General features: G+C 42.2%; 1 protein-coding gene across 1 annotated transcript in view; it reads right to left on the reverse strand.

The window, feature by feature from the left end:
- Window positions 1–26,288, reverse strand: part of LOC310947570 (seizure protein 6 homolog) — a gene marked incomplete at its 3' end in the record, with an annotated part of 339,340 nt that overhangs the window by 11,825 nt on the left and 301,227 nt on the right. The window contains exons 10-13 of the mRNA XM_083914416.1: window positions 25,809–26,005; window positions 11,037–11,231; window positions 6,541–6,732; window positions 2,193–2,387 (exon numbers count right to left, since the gene is read on the reverse strand). Coding sequence (XP_083770542.1) covers window positions 2,193–2,387; window positions 6,541–6,732; window positions 11,037–11,231; window positions 25,809–26,005 — 779 coding nt within the window. The remainder of the gene's footprint in view (window positions 1–2,192; window positions 2,388–6,540; window positions 6,733–11,036; window positions 11,232–25,808; window positions 26,006–26,288) is intronic.

Genomic DNA, 26,288 nt, shown 5'->3' on the forward strand with positions numbered 1-26,288 from the left:
TGTTTCTGATGTGTACAAATGTGTGTAAAACTGTTTGAATGCAGCATTAATCTCTGTTGGGGTACACTGTATGATACGGAACCCGTTTCAGTTTGGATTGAATTAATCGCCCTAGAGCTTTCTTCCTTTCTCAGTTGCCAAGACAGACTTTTGTGCGCCCTCTCGCCCAATTCATACTACCTTTGCTTGCTTCTCAGAAAGTTCCTTTCAATTGTATAAGTATGCAGAGTATTGTATATAAGCTTTTTATGTACCAATAACTTGTACTTCTTTAGACCTTGTTTATTGAAACTCCCTTTCCAATTTCAAAATGTCTGCTTCCAATTCTTCTATTTCTGCCAAGTATTTCTTTTTGATACCTTTGGTATAAGAGATTATTTGTAAAAAAGCTTTTAGTGTGTCCCATAATATAAAACTATTGGGGGAAGAAGCACAGTTTGTCTCTCTGTTCTAGATAAGTACTCAGATTCCAACACTCTCTGAATCTGCTGTGTTGACAACAAGAAGAGATCAACCCGAGTAAAAGAGTTGTGGCGTCCAGAATAGAAAGAATAATCTCAGGTTCAAGGGTGCATTTGTCTCCACACATCAGCTAAATTGAATTCCTACATGAATTCTATGGTCATTTTGCCTGCTCTAGATTTTGATACTGAGCTGACTTATCCAAAACAGGATCCAGGCAGAAATTAAAGTCACCTCCTACATTAATGTTTTGCCGTCCTCCTGACACCCTCATGAATATGTCTTGAACACATCACTCATCGTCATAATTGGGTGCAGTTCAGGGTTCTGAGTAAATCTGACAATTTGCTAAAACGTTTTTCCCAAATGTATCAATAACGGTTTCTCCAACTGCTAAAAAAAATGCCCCACTTAGTATAGATACAGTAGATAGTTAATGCAATCAAAAGCAAACCCTCGAACACTCATCTTTTTAAAGCTCTGTGTGAATAAATGGGAAACAAACACACAAAAGTTCTTTTTCACACTGAAGTTTGCTGGCTGGCACATACAGAAATCCTCACCTGTCTATGGACTGTATGATAGAATTAGTGTTTTTTCAAATGCTCGCAGAACTGGCATACCTAGCTGATGTTTTTAGCACTCTAAACACTTTGAATATAGATCTGCAAGGAAAAGCTGTCATTCTCTTCAATGTCCAGGACAACGTTAAAGCTGCACGCCAAACATGCAATTATAGTTTGCCTGTCTTGATCGCCAGGAATTTGACTATTTCCCGATGCTCACAGATTTTCTTCTCGCTCCTGAAAAGGAATTAGATGACGGCACATCTGCAAGGCCTTTGGGAAGATAGTGTATTTCCCAGCATTACATGCAGGCTTTGAGTGGATCAGAAATTCATTTGGGGAAAAAGAAGACATTGAAAATGTCAGCAAGTGTCCACATTCCACTGGAACATATCTCAGCAAAAGCAACACCATTCTTCCTATTAAGATGGCAACAGAGGAAATGAGTGAGTAAACTGTAATTTAATTTCACTGTAATTTGCAATATAATATAGACACATGATAGCTTTTGTTTTTGGGGAGCCAGGTTCCTGATTTTTATTAATTATTATTATAATTATTAGTGGTCCTTGGTCTGAAAAAGTTTGAGAATCGCTGCATTTACAATATGGAAGCAAAGAAAGGCCATAATGATTTGAATCTTATCAATCTGATGTTACAACATATATGGGCTATATTTTATAAGGTACGAGAAGTCTTTATTGATCCCAGAGGGAGAATTCAAACTTTGCAGCAGCACCAAGACAGAATTAAGTACAGATAAATATATAAAGAGAAGTAAAATAAAAATAAGAATAAATGAAATGTGAGGTATACAACTAGTATAAAAATGCTGGCTGTTCAGAGTGATAACAGTCTGTGGTTTCAACAACTGTTGCACACTCTGATGGCAGTGGGTAAAATGTGTAGTGAGTTGTGATCCGGCAGGGCATGATATGTTATTGAGGGGGCTGGGAGTTCTGATGCAACGCCATCAACCATCAATGGGCCTGTTTTCACATGGTTTTAACGTCTGTCCTTTCTGTCACAAGTGGATTAGGCTATAAAAGTTTTGATCAAATGTTTTCATGTATTTTAAGGAGCAGACCTTTAAGGACCCTTGGATCTTATATGATTCAAGCTGTACTGGCATTGTAGTAAAGCCATGAGGCTGCAGTCCCTTACCTTTGCAGACAGGTGGTAGCCCACTCCACTGGGATGGGTGTCCCGGGACACAGTGGAGAATAGGCTCACCCAGCAGCTGGTGGCCGGTCAGACAGGAGTAGTGAAGGGTCTCTCCAGCCTCAAAATGGAGCTTGTTGGAGCTGGGGATCCCATAGGTAGGTGTTCCTGGATGACTGCATGGCTCGAAATTCTCAGCTGAAGTTAAAGGGGAGGAAATTGAAATCAGATATGATAGTGTCTTGACAATATTCGTTTTGATTGGGGGTCTATTTGGATGGCTCCATAGCTCAGTCCATAGATGACATGGCTGGGAACCGTAGGGTCGCTGGTTCAAGTCCCTGTCTGGACCATGTATGGAGCATGGACTGGTGGCTGGAGAGGTGCCAGTTCATCTCCTGGGCACTGCCGAGGTGCTGTTGAGCAGGCACCGAACCCCCAACTGCTCGGGGCGCTGGTCACTGGCAGCCCCCGCTTTAACATCTCTCCTTAATTGCATGTATAGGTCCTGTTTATGCATGTGTGTATTTCGGGCCTGTGTGTGTAACATGTATAATAATAAGAGTGAAAAAATTCAATTTCCCCGTGCGGGATAAATAAAGTAATTCTTCTTCTTCTAACAGCATCTCTTTAAAGACAAACATTTCCACTAATAATAAATAAATATCTGTCTAATATCTAATATTTGTCACATTGTCATGAAATGAATGAGCACATTAACGCTTCATAGAGGATAAATATTTATGGAGGACCTCAAGGGACATGGGGATTGAAATAGAGCATTTCTTTATTTAATATGTAATTGTTCATTACAAACAGGAATTAATAAATTGGTTTTCAAATCCATTTATTAAACCATTATGAAATAGAGGAACCAAAGAAAAGAGTTTCCAAATTAATCTTTAAAACATAAATAAATACATCATTATGAATGACTTCTAGGCTGGAATATTGCAACTCCTTATTATCAAGCTGCTCCAATAAGTCTGTTAAAAGCCTCCAGTTGGTCCAAAATGCTGCAGCTCGTGTACTGACTAAAACAAACCGAAGAGAACATATTTCTCCAAGGCACTTGGGGGGCCTTGTGCTTGTGGGGTAAAACAATTCAAATTAGCATGGGCTCAAGCTCTCTGATTGGCTCTCTCCACCTAGTCCCACCCTACTGTAATTGGCTTAAACTGCTGTGTTGTAATTGGTGGAATGCTGTGACTGTGTGCTGTGAGTGGCTGGCTAGTTAAAGTATCTTGCTAATTCCTCCTCATACTATGGATATATAAACATAATAATCTATGATTCCACCATGATATCATGCTGCACTGGTTAGTTTATGATTCAAAGTGAGGTATAAAGTCTGAGTCAGTCAAAGTGAAACTTGGCTCCAAGGAAGCGGATTGTGTCTGCTGCCCCAGACTCAACAACCTCTACGTCACACAGTGTGTAATAAATACAGTTAGAGCACACCACAAGTAGCCAACTTACCCACTACCACTCACAATAATAAAGACTTAATGTAATTTCTAGACAAACTTAAATCCCACAAAGTTGTGTTATATTAACTGAATGTCTCTGGACTGATGGTATTCCACGCACACTTGTGTGTAACTATTAGTCAATCCAAACGCTATGAAATGAGAGTTAACAATCATGTCTATTTTTGGTTATTATTATTGTGAATGATAGTGGGTAAGTTGAATATGTAGAATCTTTATTTAAAGCTATATTTTATTAAAAGAAAATACACCCACGGGGCGTTTTGAGGGGTACAGAATTAAAGCTTTGCTTTTACATTCAGAAATATATTTAGTCCGAATTAATATTTAAAAAAATGTTTGACAGGTTTGACAATGACTTTCTGTTACGTTCTGTTTACATTGTACCAGCCAATACCGTGGGGAATTGTGGGTTGCCAGGGTTGTCTGTTTTTTGGCTACAGAAACAAGGAATCATTTTGAGTTGAGAGCTAGCTTGCTAATCGATTACACATCACTCAAAGAAAGACTTCCAGTTGAAGACTGGCTAATGTTAAATACTGTTGTAAAATTAATTGATTAGTCCAAATTAGTTGTTACCCTTCATAACTTGACACGCTTGGCAACGAACCTGGCAACCCGAGTGATGGAACTATGTTTTGTATTTGTGACTTCCATCTTGAGACACTTTATGGCGATGCTCTGATCATTCTCCATATTCAATCTTTAACTGTGTTATATGTGATCGATGATATTATGATTTTTCCACTGTGATGTAGAGTTTTTTGTATTTGTCTCCGGCAGTGTGATTTGTGTGTTTGCTGTATTTGTTTGGTCAATAACTTTGTAGGTTAATATAAATCTGAAAAATTTGCCCAATATGTTTACACCAAAGGTGGCGTGTTGCCGGTGATAAGGGCTAGTTGATGCAAGAAAAAAAAGTATAGAATATGCAGATTGTACATTGTAAATCTATATGGCATTGGCTCAGCTTTTCAATGCATCTAGGTTGTATGATGGTGAAGAGTTTGCATGGCTTAACGTTGCTTTAGAAGGAATCAGTAGAGACTATAGGATACCCACACTCACCAGACAACAAATGCTTTTTTTTGTGATGAAGACGGCTAATATCTCCATGCTTTTCTGCTGAGAGCACAATGAATGTCCCAGCAATACGTTTATATCGGAAGGTTTGGTTTGACACCAACAAATGAATGAGAATGAGATGAGAGTTTTTTCCTGGTTAGTCCGGGTAAGCTGGATGACAACTGATCCTATGATTTGTGTTTAGGAAATATTTTGTCACTGTGCAACAGAAAGAACTTTGTAGCAGCCTTCAAATTACGAGACTATCAATAAAGAACTTCATGTGTCTATGAATGAGTTATGAGTTATCATATTTTGGAAATTATTAATTATTAAATCTGCTACTATTCCCCCTACACAGCTAAACCGTACACAAAAAAGCATTTCTGAATACATTTTAACAAGAAAAAGTCAATACAGTAACAAAATATTGAGTCATATTTGATCAGCACTGTCTGGTTTGACAGTTTGATCTGAGTTCTGAACGGACCTGCAGACTGGACGGTGACGCTGTCAGTCATTGTCTTCTTTTTAGTCTGTAGCAGATCCGTACTATACGTTGAGATATGAGTTATTTAAATACTGTGTAAACAGTCAGAATGTGACCTAAATGTCAATTTTAAACATGTCACAAGTCTTGCACCTGCAATATCACAGAATCTTGCTATGCAACTTCATTATTAAATTGAATTGTGCCCCATAGTGCAACAGTGATCAATAAGGAAGTAAACTAAATAATGTTATGTGTCCTTGAGTTGAGAATTTAAAATTAGGTAGGTTGAAGGAAAATTGCATTAGCAATGAAAGTATGTTGTGATATCTGAGAAACTGTTCCACTTTCACATTGTGACACTTCATTCTCTGCAGTATTTGATCCTGAAGATTTTTTTTTTTACATAATAATTGTCTTTTGTTCATAATCTCCATCTCATGCATAAGAATGACCTGCCTTGCCTTTTTTCAAAGTAATTTCCGTTGTCCAGTTAAATTAATTATTAGTCAGTGTCATCAAACAATATGTCTCCACCTAGAAGGAAGGTGATGCAGAGTATGACACATTCATGCAAATGAGGTTAATGCCTTTAAGACTGTTTGAAGAGGAAATTATATTTTGCCAGCTTCATCAGAACCAAAGGAGTGGCAGGAGGGCATGACACTGAAGTTAGCTGGTACATTCAAATCATAAAAACCTATTTCCATCACAATGACTTACTAGAATGGCACTCTGACAGTGCAGACCTCTGCAAAGGCATGCCCTATGTCACAATGTTAAAGGTCGAATATGGAGAATGAGCAGAACACCGCCATCGATTGTCTCAAGATCGTAGTCGCAACAATAAAAATATAATTCAAGCAGTCAGGTTGCCATGTTTATTGCCCAGTAACCTACAGGAGAGCGGAGTCTATTTGAGCCTGTTTGAACCCATCGCCTCTGGCAAATTGCATCATAAAAACAAGTATTGAATAAATAAATGTAATGAATAAATAATTCCAAAGCCTCTGTCTGATAGTAGTAGGGACAGTTGTCTCAAATCTCAATGTGAAAGAGTTGTGCCTTTAAGCCGCAGTGTATGTAGTCACAGAGCCGCAGCAGAGCTAAACAGACCTCTGCTTGAAAGGGACAGTCGCAGGGTGGCGCAACATGCAGAGGTGATGCGCAAGTCTACCACAAGTGTCAAAAAGTGACAAAGCAGCTTTCACAGTAGCCTTAATTATTGATCATTTAAAGGGATATTGATTTGAATTCATTTTGGTGTGACTAGGTAGGCCTTGAGAAACTCTTAACTCGTACGTACGCAGGCATCTAGGCAGCTTCTGGTTCCATTTGGGGCCTGAGGACCCTCGATTGAAGCAGGTGAGCAGGCTGTTTCCAGACAGTGCGAAGCCCTTGTTGCAGATGTACTGGATGGTCGAAGCCACAGTGAAATGAGGACCTGACAGCACCCTCCTGCTGTTCTCCACCTTTCCAGGATCAGCACAAGACACCACTGGACAGACAGACAAAGAAAGAAGGTTGTTTATTGTCAACCAATATTTCAGGTTCCTTTTGTCTCACCCACTTAAATAGCTGGCTATTTAAAGCTAGACAGCTGGAGTGAAGATATTGGTTTGTGAAACTAGACAATCTAAGAAAGCCATTGTTGCCATTGTGCATTGTCACTGCTATGTTGTCCCAAAGGAGGCTAAATAACACTCCAAACTTAGGCTAAATGTTGGCAAGGGACTAATGGTCCATTTTCAGATCTGTCCCTTGACCACTAACCTCAAATTATCTGAATGAAAATGGGTTCCTTGGGTACCCACAAGTCTCCCCTTTATTGACATCCCCACTTTATGAACATTTCAGAGAGTTTGAGGCCATGCAGGTCACCTGTAGTACAAATATAGCATTCTGTCCTTTTCTACAATGGTGTATTTGAGTATTTCTGCATACTGGGGTCCATTAACAGTCTTGAATTGCATACATTGGTTTTGACCGTAAAGTTGAGACCCTTGTGGATTCAGCACAGGAGCTAGAACAGTGACAGTTAACTGAGGTGTTAAAAATAAAAATCGGCATTGAAACAAACAAGTTTTTGCACTGCAGTAATGTTCAACTGAAAAATAAAACAATATATGATCCCATGTTATGTTATTTTATTTTGACATTTATATGCATTATTATAGTTTTTTTCAATTTCAATCTTTTTCTCAATGTCTGTCTCTTTCAATGACTTGATTTTTACGATGTCACTGGCTTTCAGTTTTTAGTTTCAACTTTCTGGCTTTCCCCTGAGAGGAGGGGCTTGAGGGGAAGGACAAGGAGGGCACCTTTTATAGATAATTTGCATATAGTTTGCACACTTGAGAGAGAGTATGTGATACAATGTCTGCCCTCCTCTCATCTAATCACTTCCACAAATATACCAAATCTCATGTAAGTCGGTTTAATTCTGCTCTTTTACATATCTATAACTCTAATATTATCCATCTATCTAACAACAAAATATACACAGAAAGTACAAACATTTAATTTCAAGCTTTGGATCAATTTACCTGTCTATATCTATCTATCTATCTATCTATCTATCTAATACAAACAAGTTCCTTAGGCTCTCCTGATGACTTCGGGCACTCTCATGGTCTTTTTCTGCCTCGAATTTAAAATTACTAGCCTCCATCACCAAATTGTTAATTTTGTTTTTTCTTTTGCGTACATGCAGCAATACTGACAAAACCTGACGACATATTTGTGATCAAAAACAAGCCATCCACGACACGTCAGCCATTTGGCATTATATTTTCTTTTCTTCGTTGCTCTGTCGATATCTTCATCCACCGCCTCTTTCCTTTAATGAGTATAAATACTTGATTGTAGAGGACATATTGACATCTCAGGACGGACGTGTGGTATAGCTAGCATCAACGTTAGCGCTTGGTCAGCTAACCTCTGCCCCCAGCGTCCGTTTAAAGTTACCATTAAACCAGCCTGCTTCTATGTATAAATAACAGGGACAGAATTACACAGATTTACTTTGGGGGCTTCAGGTGAATTTGTTGAAGCCATTGAAGATATGTGGTCATTCAGGCAGCAGTAGAAGAAGTACTGAGAGCTTTTACTTACTGTAAGTAAAAGTAGTAACACCACACTGTAGAAGACGTACGCTGTTACAAAAGTCCTGCATTCAAAATGTTACTTAAATAAAAGTTCAAAAGTATTAACATCAAAATGTACTTAAATTACAAAAAGTGAAAGTATTTATTTCACTTTTGGAAAGTAAGTTTCGGCACTTACTTACATGTAATCATGTAATCAATGTTAGCCATGTCCAGCTGTTAGCGACTCTCCTGAAGAAACTGTCTCAATGGCTTATTAGATGTGTGCAAGTGTCGAAAAAGACCATGGAATAATTTTACTTTAAGCAGAATTGCCTGTTTCAGAATATTATATTATTGGATTTTAATTCTAGAGAGATTGATGTTAATATCTAATGTTGCAGCAGATAAAGGCCGGGCTACTTTTAATTACTTTATAGACTGTTGTTTGGCTTAATCTATATCAATATATCCTTTTTTATTTATGGATAATATTTTGTAATAATAATCTGAATCTGTAAAGTCACTATTAACTAAAGATACCAAATAAATGTAGTATAGTAAAAATTACAATATTTCCTCTGAAATGTAGTGGAGTATAAGTATAGCAAAGATGGTAGCAAAGTAGCAAAAATGGTATTACAAGTACCTCAAAACTTTACTTAAGTACAGTGCTTGAGTAGATGTACTCAGTTACTTTCCACCACAATTTGAGAGGAAGGCAGACAGTGTATCACATATCACACATATCATACTCTCTCTCAAGTATGCAACCTATATGCAAATGATCTATAAAAGGCGCCCTCCTTGTCCCTCCTCTCTACGCCAAAAGAGGGACAGAAAGTTGAAACTGAAAACCAGTGACATTGTAAAAATCCTGACATCATAAAAAAATCTGTCATTAAAAAAGACGGAGAAAAATTGTAAAGGTTAAAATTGAAAAAACAATCATGATGCATATAAATATCAAAATGAAAAAACATGATTGTGAGATTATAATTTCTTAATGTTTGTGTTTTATTTTTCAGTTGAACATTTCAGTGACAATTCAAGACTTATTTTCAATACCTCAGTTAACTGTCACTGTTCTTGCTCCATATCATAGTCGCCATTTATATGAGCCATGAGGGGCCCAAAGTAAATATTAGTTTGCTAAAAACTGACACAAGACCAAATTGTGGGGAACCAGTGCTTTAAATGCATATTGTGCAAAATGGGCATATATTATGGAAGTGATCTGTGTAAACAGTTTGTAAAAATACAAATCACATTATCAAATTAAGTGACTGTAGATTTGAATGTGCTCATTATCAAGCAGCTGAAGATTGTCACACTCAGGTTTGTTAAAGCAGAGAGAAACCTAAAACATGCAGGACACTGGCCCTCCAGGAGCAGGGTTGGACACCCATGCTATAGATGACATTTGGATCTTACAACAGAATAGAAGCTTTGCTTACACTCAGGCCTAGTCCACACGAACACAGGTATTTTTGAAATCGAACTTTTATGGTCCCCGGTTAAAAAAAATTCCCTTCCACACCACCGGTGTGATAAGAAATATCTCTGTCCCCATGAAACTGCAAAATCCGCCTCAGTTACCTGGTCTAGAGTGCTCCACAAGTCTCCATGGATACAGCTTACTGTTACTGTCGCACTGTGTGACGTCAAACCATGTCAACAAGAAACAATTTTCCTCGGTTTTCCTGTCCACACATGACTGCTGAAACCCAACTTTTCCAAACTGTGGTTACGTGTGGATGAAAGACACACGTGTGGACAGCTCCTTGCTTGCATTGGAAGTCACTACAGAGCATAAAAAGCCAAATAATTCAGTTCTAGCATGAGTATTAGGAGGTCTCTCTTTGTAAAGAAAATATCAGACAGTCCAGCTCTGTTTGTCTGAGCCAGCTTACATGAACCCAGAGAGCCGTGATTAAGAAATGAGTTGTGTCCCATCAGGCCTGTTGTGGTTCCAGCAGGAGAGGGGCCAGCTAGGCCACAAACACAGGGTGGAAGTGAGCCATGCTGAAGCCGAGGTCCCCTTCTGCTGCCTGGCTGGCTCCTCACTGCCATCAACTTGTGCGTGTGTGTGCCTGCTTTTGTGTAAAAATCCATTGAAAACTAGACTTGGTTTGGTGAGGTGTGTTTATTACATTAGATTACAGCCACTCTGTGAGGATCCTTTGGCATCACTTGGCAATGCATAGGCTAGCCCTGCACATCCAACTATAATTTTTTTGATTGCGCTCCCTGTCTTAAACACAGGGCCACATTCTTAGCACTGTGAATTCAAAAATTCAAAAAATTACGTGTTTACGTTTAGGCAACACAACCCCCTTGGTTAGGGGTAGAAAAATATTGTGGGTGGGGTTTAAAAGAAGTGCATTTGTAACATAATTACTTTACAGTGACTTATGGAACACAAGGGACATGGCCGGGACATGAACCATGGTCTCCCTGGGGAAAGTCCTATGTTTCTATGACCCCCTCAACCTCTTTCCTTCAAAGACTTACCTGTCTCATACTGGCTGCCTGATTTCCCAGACTGATTCTTCCCCTGCCCCTTGCCTGGATAAGTTTACCTGCCTGGTTTTGACCTTTGTCTGTTTATCAGATTAAAGATTTTGGACTTGCTTTTAACCATAACTTGCTCTTTTACCATCATTCCCATCTCAAGTGTATGATTCCATACTGGTGGCAGTGTTTTTGCACTAACCTCTCTCACAGTTTGGTAAGTCGCCACTCCAGGTGAGGTCCCATTGGCACATGAGCAGCTCTGCGCCCACCACCTGATAACCAGGGTAACACTGGTAGGTCACCACGGTGCCTTGAACCAGCTCAGGGTGAGATGTACTCTTCCATCCATTAGAGATCTCTGGAAGCTCAGGGCAGGTGTCATTACGAGCTACTTCTGCAGGTGAGCACATGAGGAGAGGAAGTTCGAAAAGAGACAGCAAGGAAGAGAGGAAATTAGAAAATGTTGTTAAAAATGGTTGTAAGGTTTGAGTGATGTGAGCTTTTAAAGGACATAAAGATACTAATGTTAGCCCCTTTGACACTTGCACTGGAAAAGTGAAATTATCTAGACATTAGCCAGCAGGGTTGTATGTAAAAGCACAAATATCTGATTCAGTCAGACCAGACATAAAACTAAGTTTACCCTCCCAGCTCCCTAATACAAAGACCAGGGGCCTCATTTATAAAACTGTGCGTAGAATCCTTCCCAAAACCCTGATTGTGCTGCACAAAATAAAAAAATTAGATTTATAAAACTGTGTGGCAGACTTTTGCACGCAATCTTTTCTTTATAAATATCGATAAATTCCTGCATGCGCTGAATTGTGCGGGGATGATCTCTGCCCAGTGTCGTCCCACGACAGAATATGCTAAATAGCTTATGAATATGGATGCTATCTTAACGAGTATATTACATTGACTGACGTGAGGAAAATGACACAGAAGAAGGTTCTCTGAGAAGGAATCAAACGATTGCCACCGCACATTTCTGCCTGTCTACGCAAGGTTTTTGTGCGTAGCAAGCTTTATAAATGAGGCCCCAGCTGACTAGGTGGTACTGTGAAGCACTGCCACACAACACCACCAAGAGCTCATGCATGCGTAGAAACTTCCTTCTACTTCTTTCTCTAGAAACGGAGAAGCAGGAAGCCGTACAGTATGACAAGGATCTACAGCCTCCCATATGATCTTGTTGTTTGCCTGTACTGCACTATATCACTAGATCATATGGGACTATTAAGATCCCCCCCATCCCAACCACAGACTGTTCACTCTTCTGCCCTCAGGATGGAGGTACAGGTCTACACACAGCAGGACATTCAGGTTCAGCAAAAGCTCCTTCCCCACTGAAATAAGACTTTTAAATGCACAGTAACACCAAATACAATGCAATTTTGTTCCAACTATGTACCTGTCTGGTATGGTGTTGAAATGACAATAAAGAATCTTGAATCTTGAATCTCCACTAGAGGGGGCTAGGGCAACACGGGCCCCATTCATGCATTCATGACAAAAAATGTAAACGAGAATGAGGGATAAGAATATATAAAAATGATAGACACCAAGTGAAAATATGTATATAATATTTAATATCAATTAATATTGAGCCAAGGAAGTAACCAACAAACAGTAATTTTAATAATATAATTAAGTGAAAATAGGGATTCAACAGAATACAAGGTAATATTTGTTTTTATATTTAAACATCCAGTGTTTTTTAACGTTTTAATGACACCTTCATGTTTCAGCTAAAAGTACTGTATCAGTGTAACTGACATGAACATCATCCTGCAGGCCGTCCTCCTCTCCACTTCACAGCTCAACATTAAACCTTGTTACGAAGTAAAAAAAAACCTTAGGTGTCATATATGATTCTGATCTGAGCTTTGAACCACACATTAGAGGGTTAGGGCTAGGGTTAGGGTTAGAAGTACTAAAAAATGGGGCTCAACATATTAAAGACACTGAACATCATGCAGTCTTCCTAAACTTCTCTGTGTGGAATGACACTGGACAGAAAATGTTTTTCCGGCCTGCTTAAAGCTGATTGAAGCTGACATTCAAACTTAAAATACCTTAACAATCTTTAAAGTAGTGCTGTCAATTAATTACAATATTTAAACGTGATTAATGGCATGATTGTCTATTGTTAACTTGCTATACGTCGCAAATTCATCATCTTTAACATGGGAGTGAAACAGGTAAACATGCTGCTTTATCCAAGTGTTTCTTATTATTGCAACAATCCAAAACTATGACAAATACTAGATCCAAATTTTGCAATAACAGTTACAGTAGCATGTTTTTTCTTCCCTTGTTTCTTTAACCCACCTCCACAGTGTCAGGATAGGGGTAGACCACGTCAACTGTAACATCAAAATACATGTTTGGAGCTTCATTTGAAAGGTAACAACTTCTAGAAATTGTGCTTATTTAGCATATGGTTAATACACATGCTAAAGTACATCAGTTCAAACATGGCTCTTGACAGGTAAACATCACTGTGGTATGAATGTACAGTATTTATGTAAAAGGGCGTTAACAATTGAATTTCATATGCCATTTCAACTGATGATTTGCAGATGTGGCTTTACTATGATGATGAATTTTGAATTTTCAAAATTCTGATGCTGTCCCCAAAGCGCAGCCAAAGGTACATGTACTGTATATAACAAGCCCCCACCACAGCAACTTGGTGGATCCAATCAGAAAGTGCCAAAAACGGCAGTTTCTTTGAGTCTCCATTAGGGGGAGGTTTCATAATAGAGCAGTTTCTCATTGACCCCAAAGTTAAACAAGCTGTTATCAAAGCATAATTAAACCTATTTAAGTCCTGGTACAAAAAACATTCTAGTCTGAATGTTTAGGTCATATCTACGGAGCCCCCCTGGTGTCAGTCAAGCCATGTACTAAATTGAGGGAATGGATTGCTAAAATGTGCGCATGCTTTACTTAACTGAGGGCACAGATTATTAAATTTGGCAACCAGCCCCTACGGATATGACATCAGCTACTTCAACATTAATAAAAGGTGCGTTTGACACATAGACTGTATTAAAAACGTTTGACGTGACAACTACAGTAAATGCAAAGTTACAAAATCAGTCAATGAACAGTGCACAAACACAATATAGCATTTTCCTCAAAGCAATTTCAGTCAAAAACAACTGGACTGGTTGTTTGTCTAGGAAGATGTTTCACCTCTCATCCAAGAGGCTTCATCAGTTCATGTACGCATCTGACCAGGCTGGGACTGGTCCAACTAACTGGTGTGAGATCCAGGTATTTAACCTCTCACAAGGCCGATGATGTCACTGAAACCCTTTGTGCTCCAAATGCCCACGCCCGTCGTTAGAGTGACAGTCGTTGGTGGGCAGTTGGTTTCGACTTCGTTAGTGCTCCATTGAGTCTGAACGACAGTCGTTGGGGTCACACGGGGCCATGTGTGAACAGTTGTCCTTTGAGGTTAGATTGTTGAATCTCCTGGGAAGGGCTGAAAGGGAAGCATTGTAAATTGGAGATAAGTGGTGTCTCAGACCTCCTCCTCTGTTTAGCGATGGTTTCTCCACTTTTACATAGATGGCTTCTTTTACTCCTCTTTCAAACCATCTGTCCTCTCTGTCCAAGATTTGGACATTGCTGTCGTCAAAGGAGTGGGCTTTCTCCTTGAGGTGTAAGGGCGCGCTCACACTATCCTCCCGGACCGAGACCCGGACTTTAGGGTACTTGTCCCCCCTCCCTCTCCCCCCCGCGCCCCAGCCTTGTTTGTACTCAGGGCGTGATCACACTATCCTTTTGGCCGCGGCCAAAACCGGTTTTTCAGCTAAAGTCTAGTACCTTTAAGTAGTGTGAGCGCACCCGCTCCGCGCTCAACTGGGGCCAGCTGGCCCTCCACGGCCCGCTTGAAATAGGTGGGCTTTAGCGGAGCCGTTTGCACATGTACGAGCACGAGCGTGCGCACGTGTACGCGCACGAGCACGAGCCCTACGGCAGTAGCGTTATGTCCGCCTGTTCGGACATGTAAATAGAAGGACGGACCATGCGCGGACATTTAACAACAACAACAATGGTGGTGAAAGGTTCATGTTGGCGTGATGCGGAGGTGGAGTGTATACTGCAGATTTGGTCAGATGAAAATATTCAAAAACAGTCGACAAGACGCACAAAAACTCCGAGGTCTGTGGAAAGATTTGTAAACAAAGCCACACACACGCGATCAATGCGTGTGACGTGTTGCGGCGTGATGGCGTATGGACAGCAAGAAGCATTGGCCGAGGCCCTGGTAGTGTGAGTACAAACGGGGCTGGGGCGCGGGGGGGAGAGGGAGGGGGGACAAGTACCCTAAAGTCCGGGTCGTGGTCCGGGAGGATAGTGTGATCACGCTCTCACACTACCAGGGCCTCGGCCAATACTTCTTGCTGTCCATACGCCTTCAAGCCGTAACACGTCACACGCATTGATCGCGCGTGTGTGGCTTTGTTTACAAATCTTTCCACAGACCTCGTAGTTTTTGCGTCTTGTCGACTGTTTTTGAATATTTTCATCCGACCAAATCTGCAGTAAACACTCCACCTCCGCATCACACCAACATGAACCTTTCACCGCCATTGTTGTTGTTGTTAAATGTCCGCGCATGGTCCGTCCTTCTATTTACATGTCCGAACAGGCGGACATAACGCTACTCGTGCTCGTGCGCGTACACGTGCGCACGCTCGTGCTCGTACATGTGCAAACGGCTCCGCTAAAGCCCACCTCTTTCAAGCGGGCCGTGGCGGCCCAGCTGGCCCCAGTTGAGCGCGGAGCGGGTGCGCTCACACTACTTAAAGGTACTAGACTTTAGCTGAAAAACCGGTTTTGGCCGCGGCCAAAAGGATAGTGTGAGCACGCTCTAAGTGGACAGCGGAGTCCAGGCCTGAGGAGTTAGCTCTCCTGTGTTGGGCCATGCGTTTATGCAGTGGTTGTTTTGTTTCTCCAATGGAAAGATCTTTGCATTCCTCGTTACATTGGACAGCATAAACCAGGTTGCTTTTGTGGTGGTGTGGTGTTCTGTCCTTCGGATGTACTAGTCTCTGTCTGAGTGTGTTACCGGGTTTGAAATACACAGGGATGCAGTGTTTGTTGAAGATCCTCCTGAGTTTCTCCGATAACCCAGCCACATATGGGATGACTATGTTGTTACTACTGTTATCTTTTTCTTTCTCAACCACTTTGGTTTTCTTTCTGGAGGCAGCTGCCGTTTTAACAAAGGTCCAGCTGGGGTAGCCACAAGTTGTGAGGGCGCCTCTCAGGTGCTTGCATTCTTCCCCTTGAGCCTGTGAGCTAGTGGGTACGTTATCAGCTCTATGCTGCAGTGTTCTGATAACGCCAAGCTTGTGTTCCAAAGGGTGGTGAGAGTCAAACAGTAGATATTGATCCGTTTGAGTGGGTTTTCTGTATACCCCTATGTGGAGGCTCCTGTCATTCTCATTCTCCATATGGACGTCACAGTCCAAGAAGGGCAAGCTGTTGTCCTTAACTTCCTCTCTGGTGAACTTGATGTTTCTGTCTACTGAGTTGATATGTTCAGTAAAGGTTTTACACCTCTTCGGATTTGATCTTAACCCATGTGTCGTCCACATATCTGAACCAATGGCTTGGGGTTACTCCTTTGAAGGAGTTCAAAGCCTTGTCCTCTACCTCCTCCATGTACAGATTTGCCACAATAGGGGATACTGGTGAGCCCATGGCACAGCCGTGTTTCTGTCTGTAAAGAATGCCATTAAACTGGAAATATGTGGTATTCAGGCACAAATCCAGAAGTTGGCAAATGTGGTCGGGTTTGAGATTTGTTCGGTTTTGTAAGGAATTGTCCTGTGTGAGCCGCTCTCTTACCGTGGCCAAGGCCTCCATGGTTGGAATACAGGTGAACAAGGAAGTCACATCGTAGGACACCATGGTTTCATCCGGATCCATTTTTAGGTCTCGGACTTTCTTCACAAAATCTAACGAGTTTTGGATGTGGCGTGGGGTGTTTCCCACCAGTGGTGCCAGAATATTGGCAACATACTTGGCAATGTTATAAGTGACCGAGTTTATGCTGCTGACAATGGGCCTGAGCGGGGCCCCTTCTTTATGGATTTTTGGGAGTTCAAATAAGCAGGGGGTTGAGTCCTGGGGGTAAAGCCTGTAATACTGTGGTTTGCTAATGACTCCTTCTTTTTGTAGTTGCTGTAGACATTCTATCACCTTCTTTTTGTAACCGCTGGTAGGGTCTCGTTTCAGAGTTTCATAAGTGTTGGAGTCATTGAGTAATGCAGAGATCTTTGCCTGAAAATCAGTTGTATTGAGAACAACTGTGCATCTACCCTTGTCTGCTGGAAGGATAGTGATGCTGTGGTCTTTGCTCAGTGCCGTTACTGCTTTTCTCTCCTCAATGGTGAGGTTGGATGGGGGGACCTTAGCCTGGGACAACGCTGCTGACACTTTCAACCTTAGCTGTTCAGCCTCAGTTCCATTAAGGTTGTTTTTCTTTATAGCCGATTCCGTAGCCGTAATCAACTCCACAACGGTACCTCTTTTGGTGTCATGGCAAAGTTCAAGCCCTTGGCTAAGACCTCCTTCTCTGGGTGGGAAAGATCTCTGTCCGACAAATTCTTAACCCATCTGTTTTGTGTTTCTTCCTGTGCTGGAATGTCAGTTTTTTGCCTCCAAGTGAGTATTTCTGTGTTTTTGCCAGTATCCCGGGATTGCAAATTGTGAAATTTCTTTGTTTGTCTCTCTTTGCTCTTGTTGTGCTGAGATAGTTGGGCTTTCTGGGTGAAATCCACAACTCTTTCCGTGATAGAAACAGGTAGGATTGATGTCAGTTTCTGTAGTGAGAGGTCCGCTTTCTCTTTAAGTCCTTCAATGGTGAAATTGACCTGCCTTATTCGCTCACCGAGGAGTTGGTTTTGAGCCTTTTCTATGATTTTCTCCACTCTATGCCCTCTCATAGTGGAATTCAAACATAGGCTAGTTGGTGTAAGCCTTTGTTGTTTGCATCTCAGACTGAACCGTAGGTGGTTTCAGTAATCTGCAATTTTTCGAGCCAACCTTTCATGTTCCCGCACCATTTTCAGGGTTGCCGACCCAAATTCTTGTGCAATAAGCCTGTGAATGTTCTCATTCGTCCAGGTCATCGTTATTCTCAAAGCATTTTCAGTCAAAAACAACTGGACTGGTTGTTTGTCTAGGAAGACGTTTCACCTCTCATCCAAGAGGCTTCATCAGTCGTTCAGACTCAATGGAGCACTAACGAAGTCGAAACCAACTGCCCACCAACGACTGTCACTCTAACGACGGGCGTGGGCATTTGGAGCACAAAGGGTTTCAGTGACATCATCGGCCTTGTGAGAGGTTAAATACCTGGATCTCACACCAGTTAGTTGAACCAGTCCCAGCCTGGTCAGATGCGTACATGAACTGATGAAGCCTCTTGGATGAGAGGTGAAACGTCTTCCTAGACAAACAACCAGTCCAGTTATTTTTGACTGAAATTGCTTTGAGGATAACGATGACCTGGAAGAATGAGAACATTCACAGGCTTACAATAAAGCATTAACTGTAAGTCTACTTGTAAATATTGAGATTCAAGATTCAAGATTCAAGAAGCTTTATTTATCCCGAGGGAAATTATTGTGCAACAGTTTCAATACAAAGGCGGAAAAGGATCAGAGTAACAATAAGTATAAACATAAATCAAATCAAAATAAAGCTAACGTCAGATAAATCAAGCAATGAACCAAGTGTGACAGAGTGCAACAGACGTCGCGGTTAAGCGTAGGTATATACAATATACAACAATACGCACTGTTCAGTTTAGCAGCAGATTTAAATAAAACAAGTACAAACTAGATAAGTGAGAAGGAGCGATAAGTTATAAGTGTTAAAAATGTTAAAAATGTAGCAGCATGTCGTACAGAACTAAGTGACAGTATGGCACAGTGGAGTGTAGCAGCATTTCGTACTTAAGTCAGTTACAGTAAACCACAGTGAAATGTAGCAGCATGTCCTAAAGCACAGTAAGTGTATCAGCAGATAGTTACAGTACCATTAATAAATAAATAAAGTGATGTAGTGGTGATATAAAGAGACAGTGTAAAGTGTAGCAGCAGTAAGTTACAGTACCACAAATAAGTGATGTAGTGGTGGTATAAAGTGACAGTGTAGTATAGCAGCATTACTTACTGAACTAAGTGACAGTACAACTGAATAAAGTGGTGCAGTGATGGTATAAAGTGACAAAGTGACATTTTCAGGATACAGTGTCTCCACTGTTCCTTACCTGACTGGGGGGAGATGAATTATAAAGTTTGATGGCCGCCGGAAGAAAAGACTTCCTCCGGCGTTCAGTATTACACCGGGGGAGAATGAGTCTATGGCTGAATGTGCTTCTGCTGGTCAGCAGCTGGTGGAGAGGGGGAGAGTTATTGTCCAGGATGCTATGCAGTTTAGACAGTATCCGCCTCTCAGACACCGCCACCAAAGAGTCCAGTTTGACCCCCAGGACGGAGCCAGCCTTCCTGATGATCTTACTGATCTTCTTTGCGTCTGCTGCCCTCAGTCTGCTGCCCCAGCACACAACAGCAAAGAAGATGGCACCGGCTACCACTGACTGGTAGAACATCCTCAGCATGGTGTTACATACGTTGAATGACCGGAGCCTCCTCAGGAAATAGAGACGACTCTGGCCCTTCTTGTAAACAGCCTCAGTGTTCTTGGAAAAGTCAAGTTTGTTGTCCAGGTATACTCCAAGGTATTTGTAATCCTGGACAACATCCACAGTCACGCCGTTGATGGAGATGGGTGTGGGGGCAGATTTACTCCTGCGGAAATCCACCACTAGCTCCTTAGTCTTGGTGGCGTTTAGAATCAGGTGATTAGCTGCACACCAGTCGACAAAGGAGTCCACAACGCCCCTGTACTCCTCCTCCTTCCCCTCACTGACACAGCCAACAATTGCAGAATCGTCAGCAAACTTCTGCAGGTGGCAGGACTCAGAGAGGAGCTGAAAGTCTGAGGTGTACAGGGTGAACAGAAATGGGGAAAGAACGGTACCCTGTGGAGCTCCAGTGCTGCTGACCACAGTGTCAGACACTCCGTCCCGCAGTCTGACATACTGTGGTCGACCCGTCAAGTAATCCGTAATCCAGGAAACCAGGGGAGGGTCCACCTGCATCGCTGTCAGCTTCCGTCCCAGCAGAGCAGGCCGGATGGTGTTGAACGCACTGGAGAAGTCCATGAACAAGATTCTCACTGTGGTCCCCGCTCTGTCCAGGTGGGCGCAGGCACGGTTGAGCAGGAAGATGATGGCGTACTCCACACCTAGACTTGGCTGGTAGGCAAACTGTAGAGGGTCCAGTGATGAGCTGACCAGGGGCCGAAGAAGTGAAAGAACCAGCCTCTCCAGGGACTTCATCAGGTGCGACGTCAGCGCCACCGGTCTGTAGTCTTCGGAGGTGCTGGGACGCACCTTCTTTGGTACTGGTACCAGGCAGGATGTCTTCCACAGCACAGGGACCTTCTCGAGACTCAGGCTGAGGTTGTAGATGTACTGCAGGACTCCACACAGCTGGATCGCACATGTTTTGAGGACCCTCGGGCTGACACTGTCGGGACCCGCTGCCTTGCCTGGGCGGAGTCTGCACAGCTCCTTCCTCACCTGCTCTGCAGTGAAGGTCTGTCTACTGCGTGTGTTGGTGGGGGTGGAGAGAGGTGATGGCGGGGGGGAGGGGACAGGTAGTGCAAAATCAGGAAGGAATTGAGGGGGAGGTGTCAGCAGGGTTGGAGGTTTGGAGGTGGGTGGTTGTAGAGGAGCCGTGGGGAGGTGGTCCAGAGCCCTTTCATCAAATCTGTTGAAGAACAGATTCAGCTCATTGGCACGTTCAGTACCACCGCCTACCGTCTGGCTACCAGTTGGTTTGTAGCCAGTGATGCTCCTCATGCCGCTCCACACGTCCTTTAAGTTGTCCTGCTGGAGTTTGTGCTCAGGCTTCTTCCTGTAGGTGTCTTTGCCCTGTTGGATCCTCTCCTTCAGCTCCCTCTGGACCTGCCTCATCTGCTCTCTGTCCCCTTCTCTGAAGGCCCTCTTCTTCGCATTCAGCAGGACCTTGATGTCTCTGGTGACCCACGGCTTGTTATTTGGGAAACAGCGTACAGTCTCTGTAGGAACAACGCTGTCCACACAGAAATTTATGTATCCTGTTATGCAGTCCGTGAGATCATCAAGGTCCTCCCCATGTGAATTACAGAGCAAATCCCAGTCTGTGAGTTCAAAGCAGCCCTGTAAAGCTTCGTCAGTCTCCTGTGACCATCTCCTCACAGTCCTGGTGGTCACAGGAAGCCGCTGGACTTGGGGCTTATACAGGGGCTGCAGGTGGATGAGGTTGTGATCTGATCTTCCAAGAGGAGGAAGGGCAGTGGAGCTGTAAGCCTCCTTAACATTAGCATACAGCAGGTCCAGTGTCTTGTTTTCCCTGGTGGGACAGTCCACAAACTGCTTGAAAGTGGGCAGTGTTGCAGCCAGGGTGATGTGGTTGAAGTCCCCAGATATTGCAATGAATGCGTCAGGGTGCTGTGTCTGAAGTCCCGCGACGACGGTGTGGATGACGTCACTCGCGCGCGCCGCGTTTGCAGTCGGAGGAATGTAAACAACCAGTACGATCACGTGTGAAAACTCCCTCGGCAGGTAGTATGGCCGCAGACTCACGGCAAGCAGCTCAATGTCCGGGCTACACACACGCTCCTTTACAGTAACGTGTCCAGGATGACACTACTTGTTGTTAATAAGAATAGCAAGTCCCCCACCTTTCCTCTTGCCACTCTCACGGTGACTCCTGTCCGCCCGAACAGTCTGAAAGCCGTCCACAGTTACGTTCGAGTCCGGGATGTCCTCGTGGAGCCACGTCTCCGTGAAACACAGCACACTGCTCACACGATACATCCACTGAGTCTTCACCAGGCCCGCCAGCTCGTCCATCTTGTTAGCCAGCGACCTCACGTTCCCCATGGTGATGGAAGGGAGAGATGGTTTATATCTCCTCTTCTTTTCCCGTTGTTTACGTCCAGCCTTACATCCCCTGTACTTTCTCCTCAGTTCTTTGGGGATTTCAGGCCTCTCCCGCATTAGCGCCGTTGGTGTTAGCGACAACAGCTGTTCACAGGTGTAAACAATGGAGCCGCCGCATTGTTGCGTCCAGACGAAGACGCGGTCGGCAAAAATAGTCCCAAGAATGAGACAAACGGACAAAAAACACGTAAGAAAGTTCACGAACATAGTTGGCTAAGGTTAACCACACTGCACCTCACAGGTAAGTCAATGTATCAATGTTTACGAATAGCCTTACAGTTAATGCTATATTGTGTTTAACACTGTTCATTGACTGCTTTCGTAACATTGTATTTATTGTGGTTGTAGGTCAAACGTTTTTAATACAGTCTATGCATTCCTCCTGAAATCACTTTCCTATGGAGCAATACCCAGATGGATGAGTGAAGCAAGGAGGAACCAAATTCATCTGGTGAAAGTCAGGTTAGGAAACCAGTGGATGAAGATACACAACTTCTTTCACTTTAGAAAGACAAAGACAAAACTGAGTTAGAACCTCCGATAAAACAGGCCGGTGTGACCACAACCTGCTACGGCCGCCGCAGTCTTTGAACCGCTGTATAATGAGATGACTGACGGAGAACATCAACAAAGTCAAAAGTAGATAGCGCCATCCGATTCTTTTTTTTTTTTTTATCTCAACTAATTTGAATCATCACACATATAATCGATTAACTGTATCAAGATGCATTGTTACTTCCATACCTTAGATTGCAGCACCAACCAGAAGTTACAGAGCAAAACCATAGACTGTCGGCACACACAGGCTTCAGCGAGGGCGTGTGTTTGTGTGTGTAAAAGCACCATTCATTAGCATTGAAGTAGCTGACGTCATATCCGTAGGCATATGACGTCAATATGCGTTGTCAAATTTAGAAATTCGTTCTCTCAGTTTAGTACATGGCTTTTTTTTATTTTCTTGACTGACATCAGGTGGGCTCTGTCATATCTCTATGACAACACTGAGGGGGATGCATTTTTTTGTACCAGGCTAGTTTTTATTTTATTGTTAAAGTTTATGAATAATTAGGGGCGTGGCCTCTTGAGTGACAGCTAGCTACTGGCCCTCACTTCTCCTCGGAGGTATACGTCAGCCAGATGGACATATCTCCCTCCCCCCAACGTCACATACATGCCCTTTTTTTGTGAGAGGAAATGAGGCGGAGTCAAAGTCTGGCATGATGGCGACTCCCGTAGGCGAGGACGATTGGATCAAGTTGAGAGAACGGACCCTGGTATGCTACGTCCATTTTTTATTCAGTCTATGGTATATAATAATATTAATAATAATAATAATTATAGTAATAATAATAATAATAATAATAATATAAATTAAAGTAAATTAAATAAAAAACTAATGAAATGGAATTTTCGAGCAATTTCAATAAGCTGTCCTGTGGGGGAACTGTAACCAGGCCAGTTGGCTTTACTCTGCTCATTCCCAGGCACACAGCACAGCAGCAGGTGCAGGCCCTCTGCTTATGCGTCTTACTGGACAAACATGCCAAAGTAATTGCACTTGTGCACTAGAAAGGCAACACTAACACCTGCCCACGTTGCTGTTTTGTGTTTACATTCCATCAGTGAAATTCATGAAGCAACGGCAAAAAAGCTTCCCTCCCTTTATTCCTCTTTGTCCATCATCTGTATTCCGCAGCCTTCCCTTCCCTCTGAATTCATTAACTCTTATCAGATATAGTGTGCTAGCTACAGCGTGGTGCTGATGGAAAGGCCCCGCCAAAACAAGGGACAGCCTCTTATTGCTTGCATTTTAGGCCCCATACCTGCAAAAACAAATTCCTTCTTACTCTCTTTCACTTTGCCCAACTTCCCTTTTTACAGCTTTACCCTCCTATCTGCTGCTTTGTTATCTTTTCTATTTTGACCCATCCATCTGTCTATGTATCCCTCTAACTTCTCTATAGATGGGTACCAATGTTGAATTGGTATTGAATTGTAGAATCACTGAATTCCCGCCATAATACATCAGAACAATATAAGCCTTTATTTATATTACAAATTAAAAATAGTTCAGCATTCTGGGACATGTACTTCACAGAGAGTGAGATGAGAAGATGGGCAGCAGAAGTAGTGTAGCATGTGGCTAGTTTAGCTTACCCTACAGGGTTGGAAGCATTGCCCCTTCCACAGAAATACAAAGTCCTACCAATACACCTAAAGCTCACTAACATGCAGTCACTCATTAGTTTAATCTGTCAGAATGCCCTTATTAAAGATGTACTGCTCACTTAAAAAGTGTGTTTTAGATTTTAAAAAAATGTCATGGGTTGAAAATGGCTCAACACACCCCCTACTGTTTTAAATCAGCCTAACTTTGCAAACCCCCCCCCCCCCCCACACACACACACGCACACAAAAAAAATGCATCTATGGTGGCCTACATAAGTCAGTGACAATTTAACTGAGCATGTTATAGTTAAAGTGAAAACCCAGCGTAAAATCATCCCAGGGTCTTTTTCGGCAAATACAGTCATCAAATAAGCCATTGAGACAACTTTTTTCGTTTAACAACTATTAAAGGAGAATTGCTAACAGCCGCTAACACTGATTAGCAGCACAGTGAAGGCACCACTAATACTGCTCAAAATGGGCACCAATGGGCTCCTTCCTTTTGGATGAAGTCAATCCACTTGAATGGACTTAACTATGAGAGGAGCTGGTACAGGGGCCAGTAGGTAAGTCTTTAAAACACCCTTTTTTATAAACTCTGGGTTTGTGCTTCGTTTTATGTGTAGGGACTATTTTCATGCTTCAGGTTTGGTGTTTTTTTGAGCAGTATTAGTGGTTAGAAAAGACGTTTTAATGCATTCACGTGCTGCCCTGAGCTAATCAGTGCTTTAGTCGCATTCAGCTGTTAGTGACTGTTAGTGGCTTTCAAGGATTTCGCCGTTAATAGTTGTAATGCGGAAAAAATTGTCTTGATGGCTTATTTAATGAGTGTGATTGCCAGAAAACCCTGGGATGATTTTACGCTGAAATTTCACATTAAAGCTGTAACATCATTAATCAGTCTGCAATGATCTATAAATAGCATGGATGATCCTTACTTCATTTGCTGTCCACAGCTGCTTTACACAATATGAAAACTTAATTCCTTCACTTTATTAAATCTCTGCAGCTGTCTGAAGGAAACATAGGTTGGAGAAATCCACAGCTCCTCATGTGAGAAGTGTCACGTCAGAGGGCAGTTACATTACACATGAGTGTCCACTTGTTCACCTTCATTAAATGATGAATGAAAATGACACTAGACTGCTACAGCATAAGCACACATACCTCTGCACACATCAGACTGCTCCGCTTGAACTCGATTTTCTGCTGTTTATTTAGATGTCAGATTCCCAGGGCCTGTGTATAACTGCCTCCTTTACACATTTGCTTGAAGTAAAAGTGGTAGTTTGTTTTATTTATCTATTTTAAATAAACAATGTGACTAAGGATAATGAGAGACTTATGACTGATATATTGATACGATCACATACAAATATTTCTATTGTGGTCATTGTAAAAGTCCACACTCTCTGATCTACTGCATATTTCACTTCAACCAGACCTTTTGCACTTTGTGCTGCTGCGAGTACATTTAAGACCTACTGCTTTGCACTTATTGCACTTACATTATTACAATAGGCCTTACACTGTCACTGCCTTAAACCACTTAGGGCCCTTGAATACTTGACATGAAAATAGTCATATGTTAAGATGTTGAATATCAGCAGAACAGTTCATATTGACAAAGCAGTGGAAGTCAGAGCTCTCTGATAAAGTCCTGAGGTTTAGGTCTCTGTGGCTGCGTTATCTCTGAGCACTGGTTCTATGGCTTACCAAAGAAGTGGACTATGAAGCCATTGCCGTAACCGTAGACGTTGGTGGCAGGGTCGGACTGGAACTGGATGGTGACGTCTGCGGTGGAGGTGTAGAGCTTAAATCTGGACTTTGATCCTCCATACTGACCCAGTATTTTAGCTGTAAGGTCATCTCCATCATAAAAGGTCAGCAGGTCATTCTTCCAAATGTTCAACCTGAAACATGAGACACACAAAGAACCGAATCTGTAACTAGTGTCTACCTCAATCAGCTTTACTCATATTTAGTTTTTTTTTCATGTGTATAAATAAATAAATGCACCTCACTCCCTGCTCTGTCTGTTCTCTCTGAATGAACGGTCACATCCTACAGGTCAAACGCCATCTCTGTACGCACATTGTACTACACATGCATACATATCTCTTTTGCCCATTGAAACATGAACATAAGTTTAATGCTTCACCTCACAGTGCCTTTTGCATTTTTAAAATGACAGTA

The sequence above is a fragment of the Echiichthys vipera genome (assembly GCF_963691815.1).
Source record: "Echiichthys vipera genome assembly, chromosome: 5".
NCBI lineage: Eukaryota > Metazoa > Chordata > Actinopteri > Perciformes > Trachinidae > Echiichthys > Echiichthys vipera.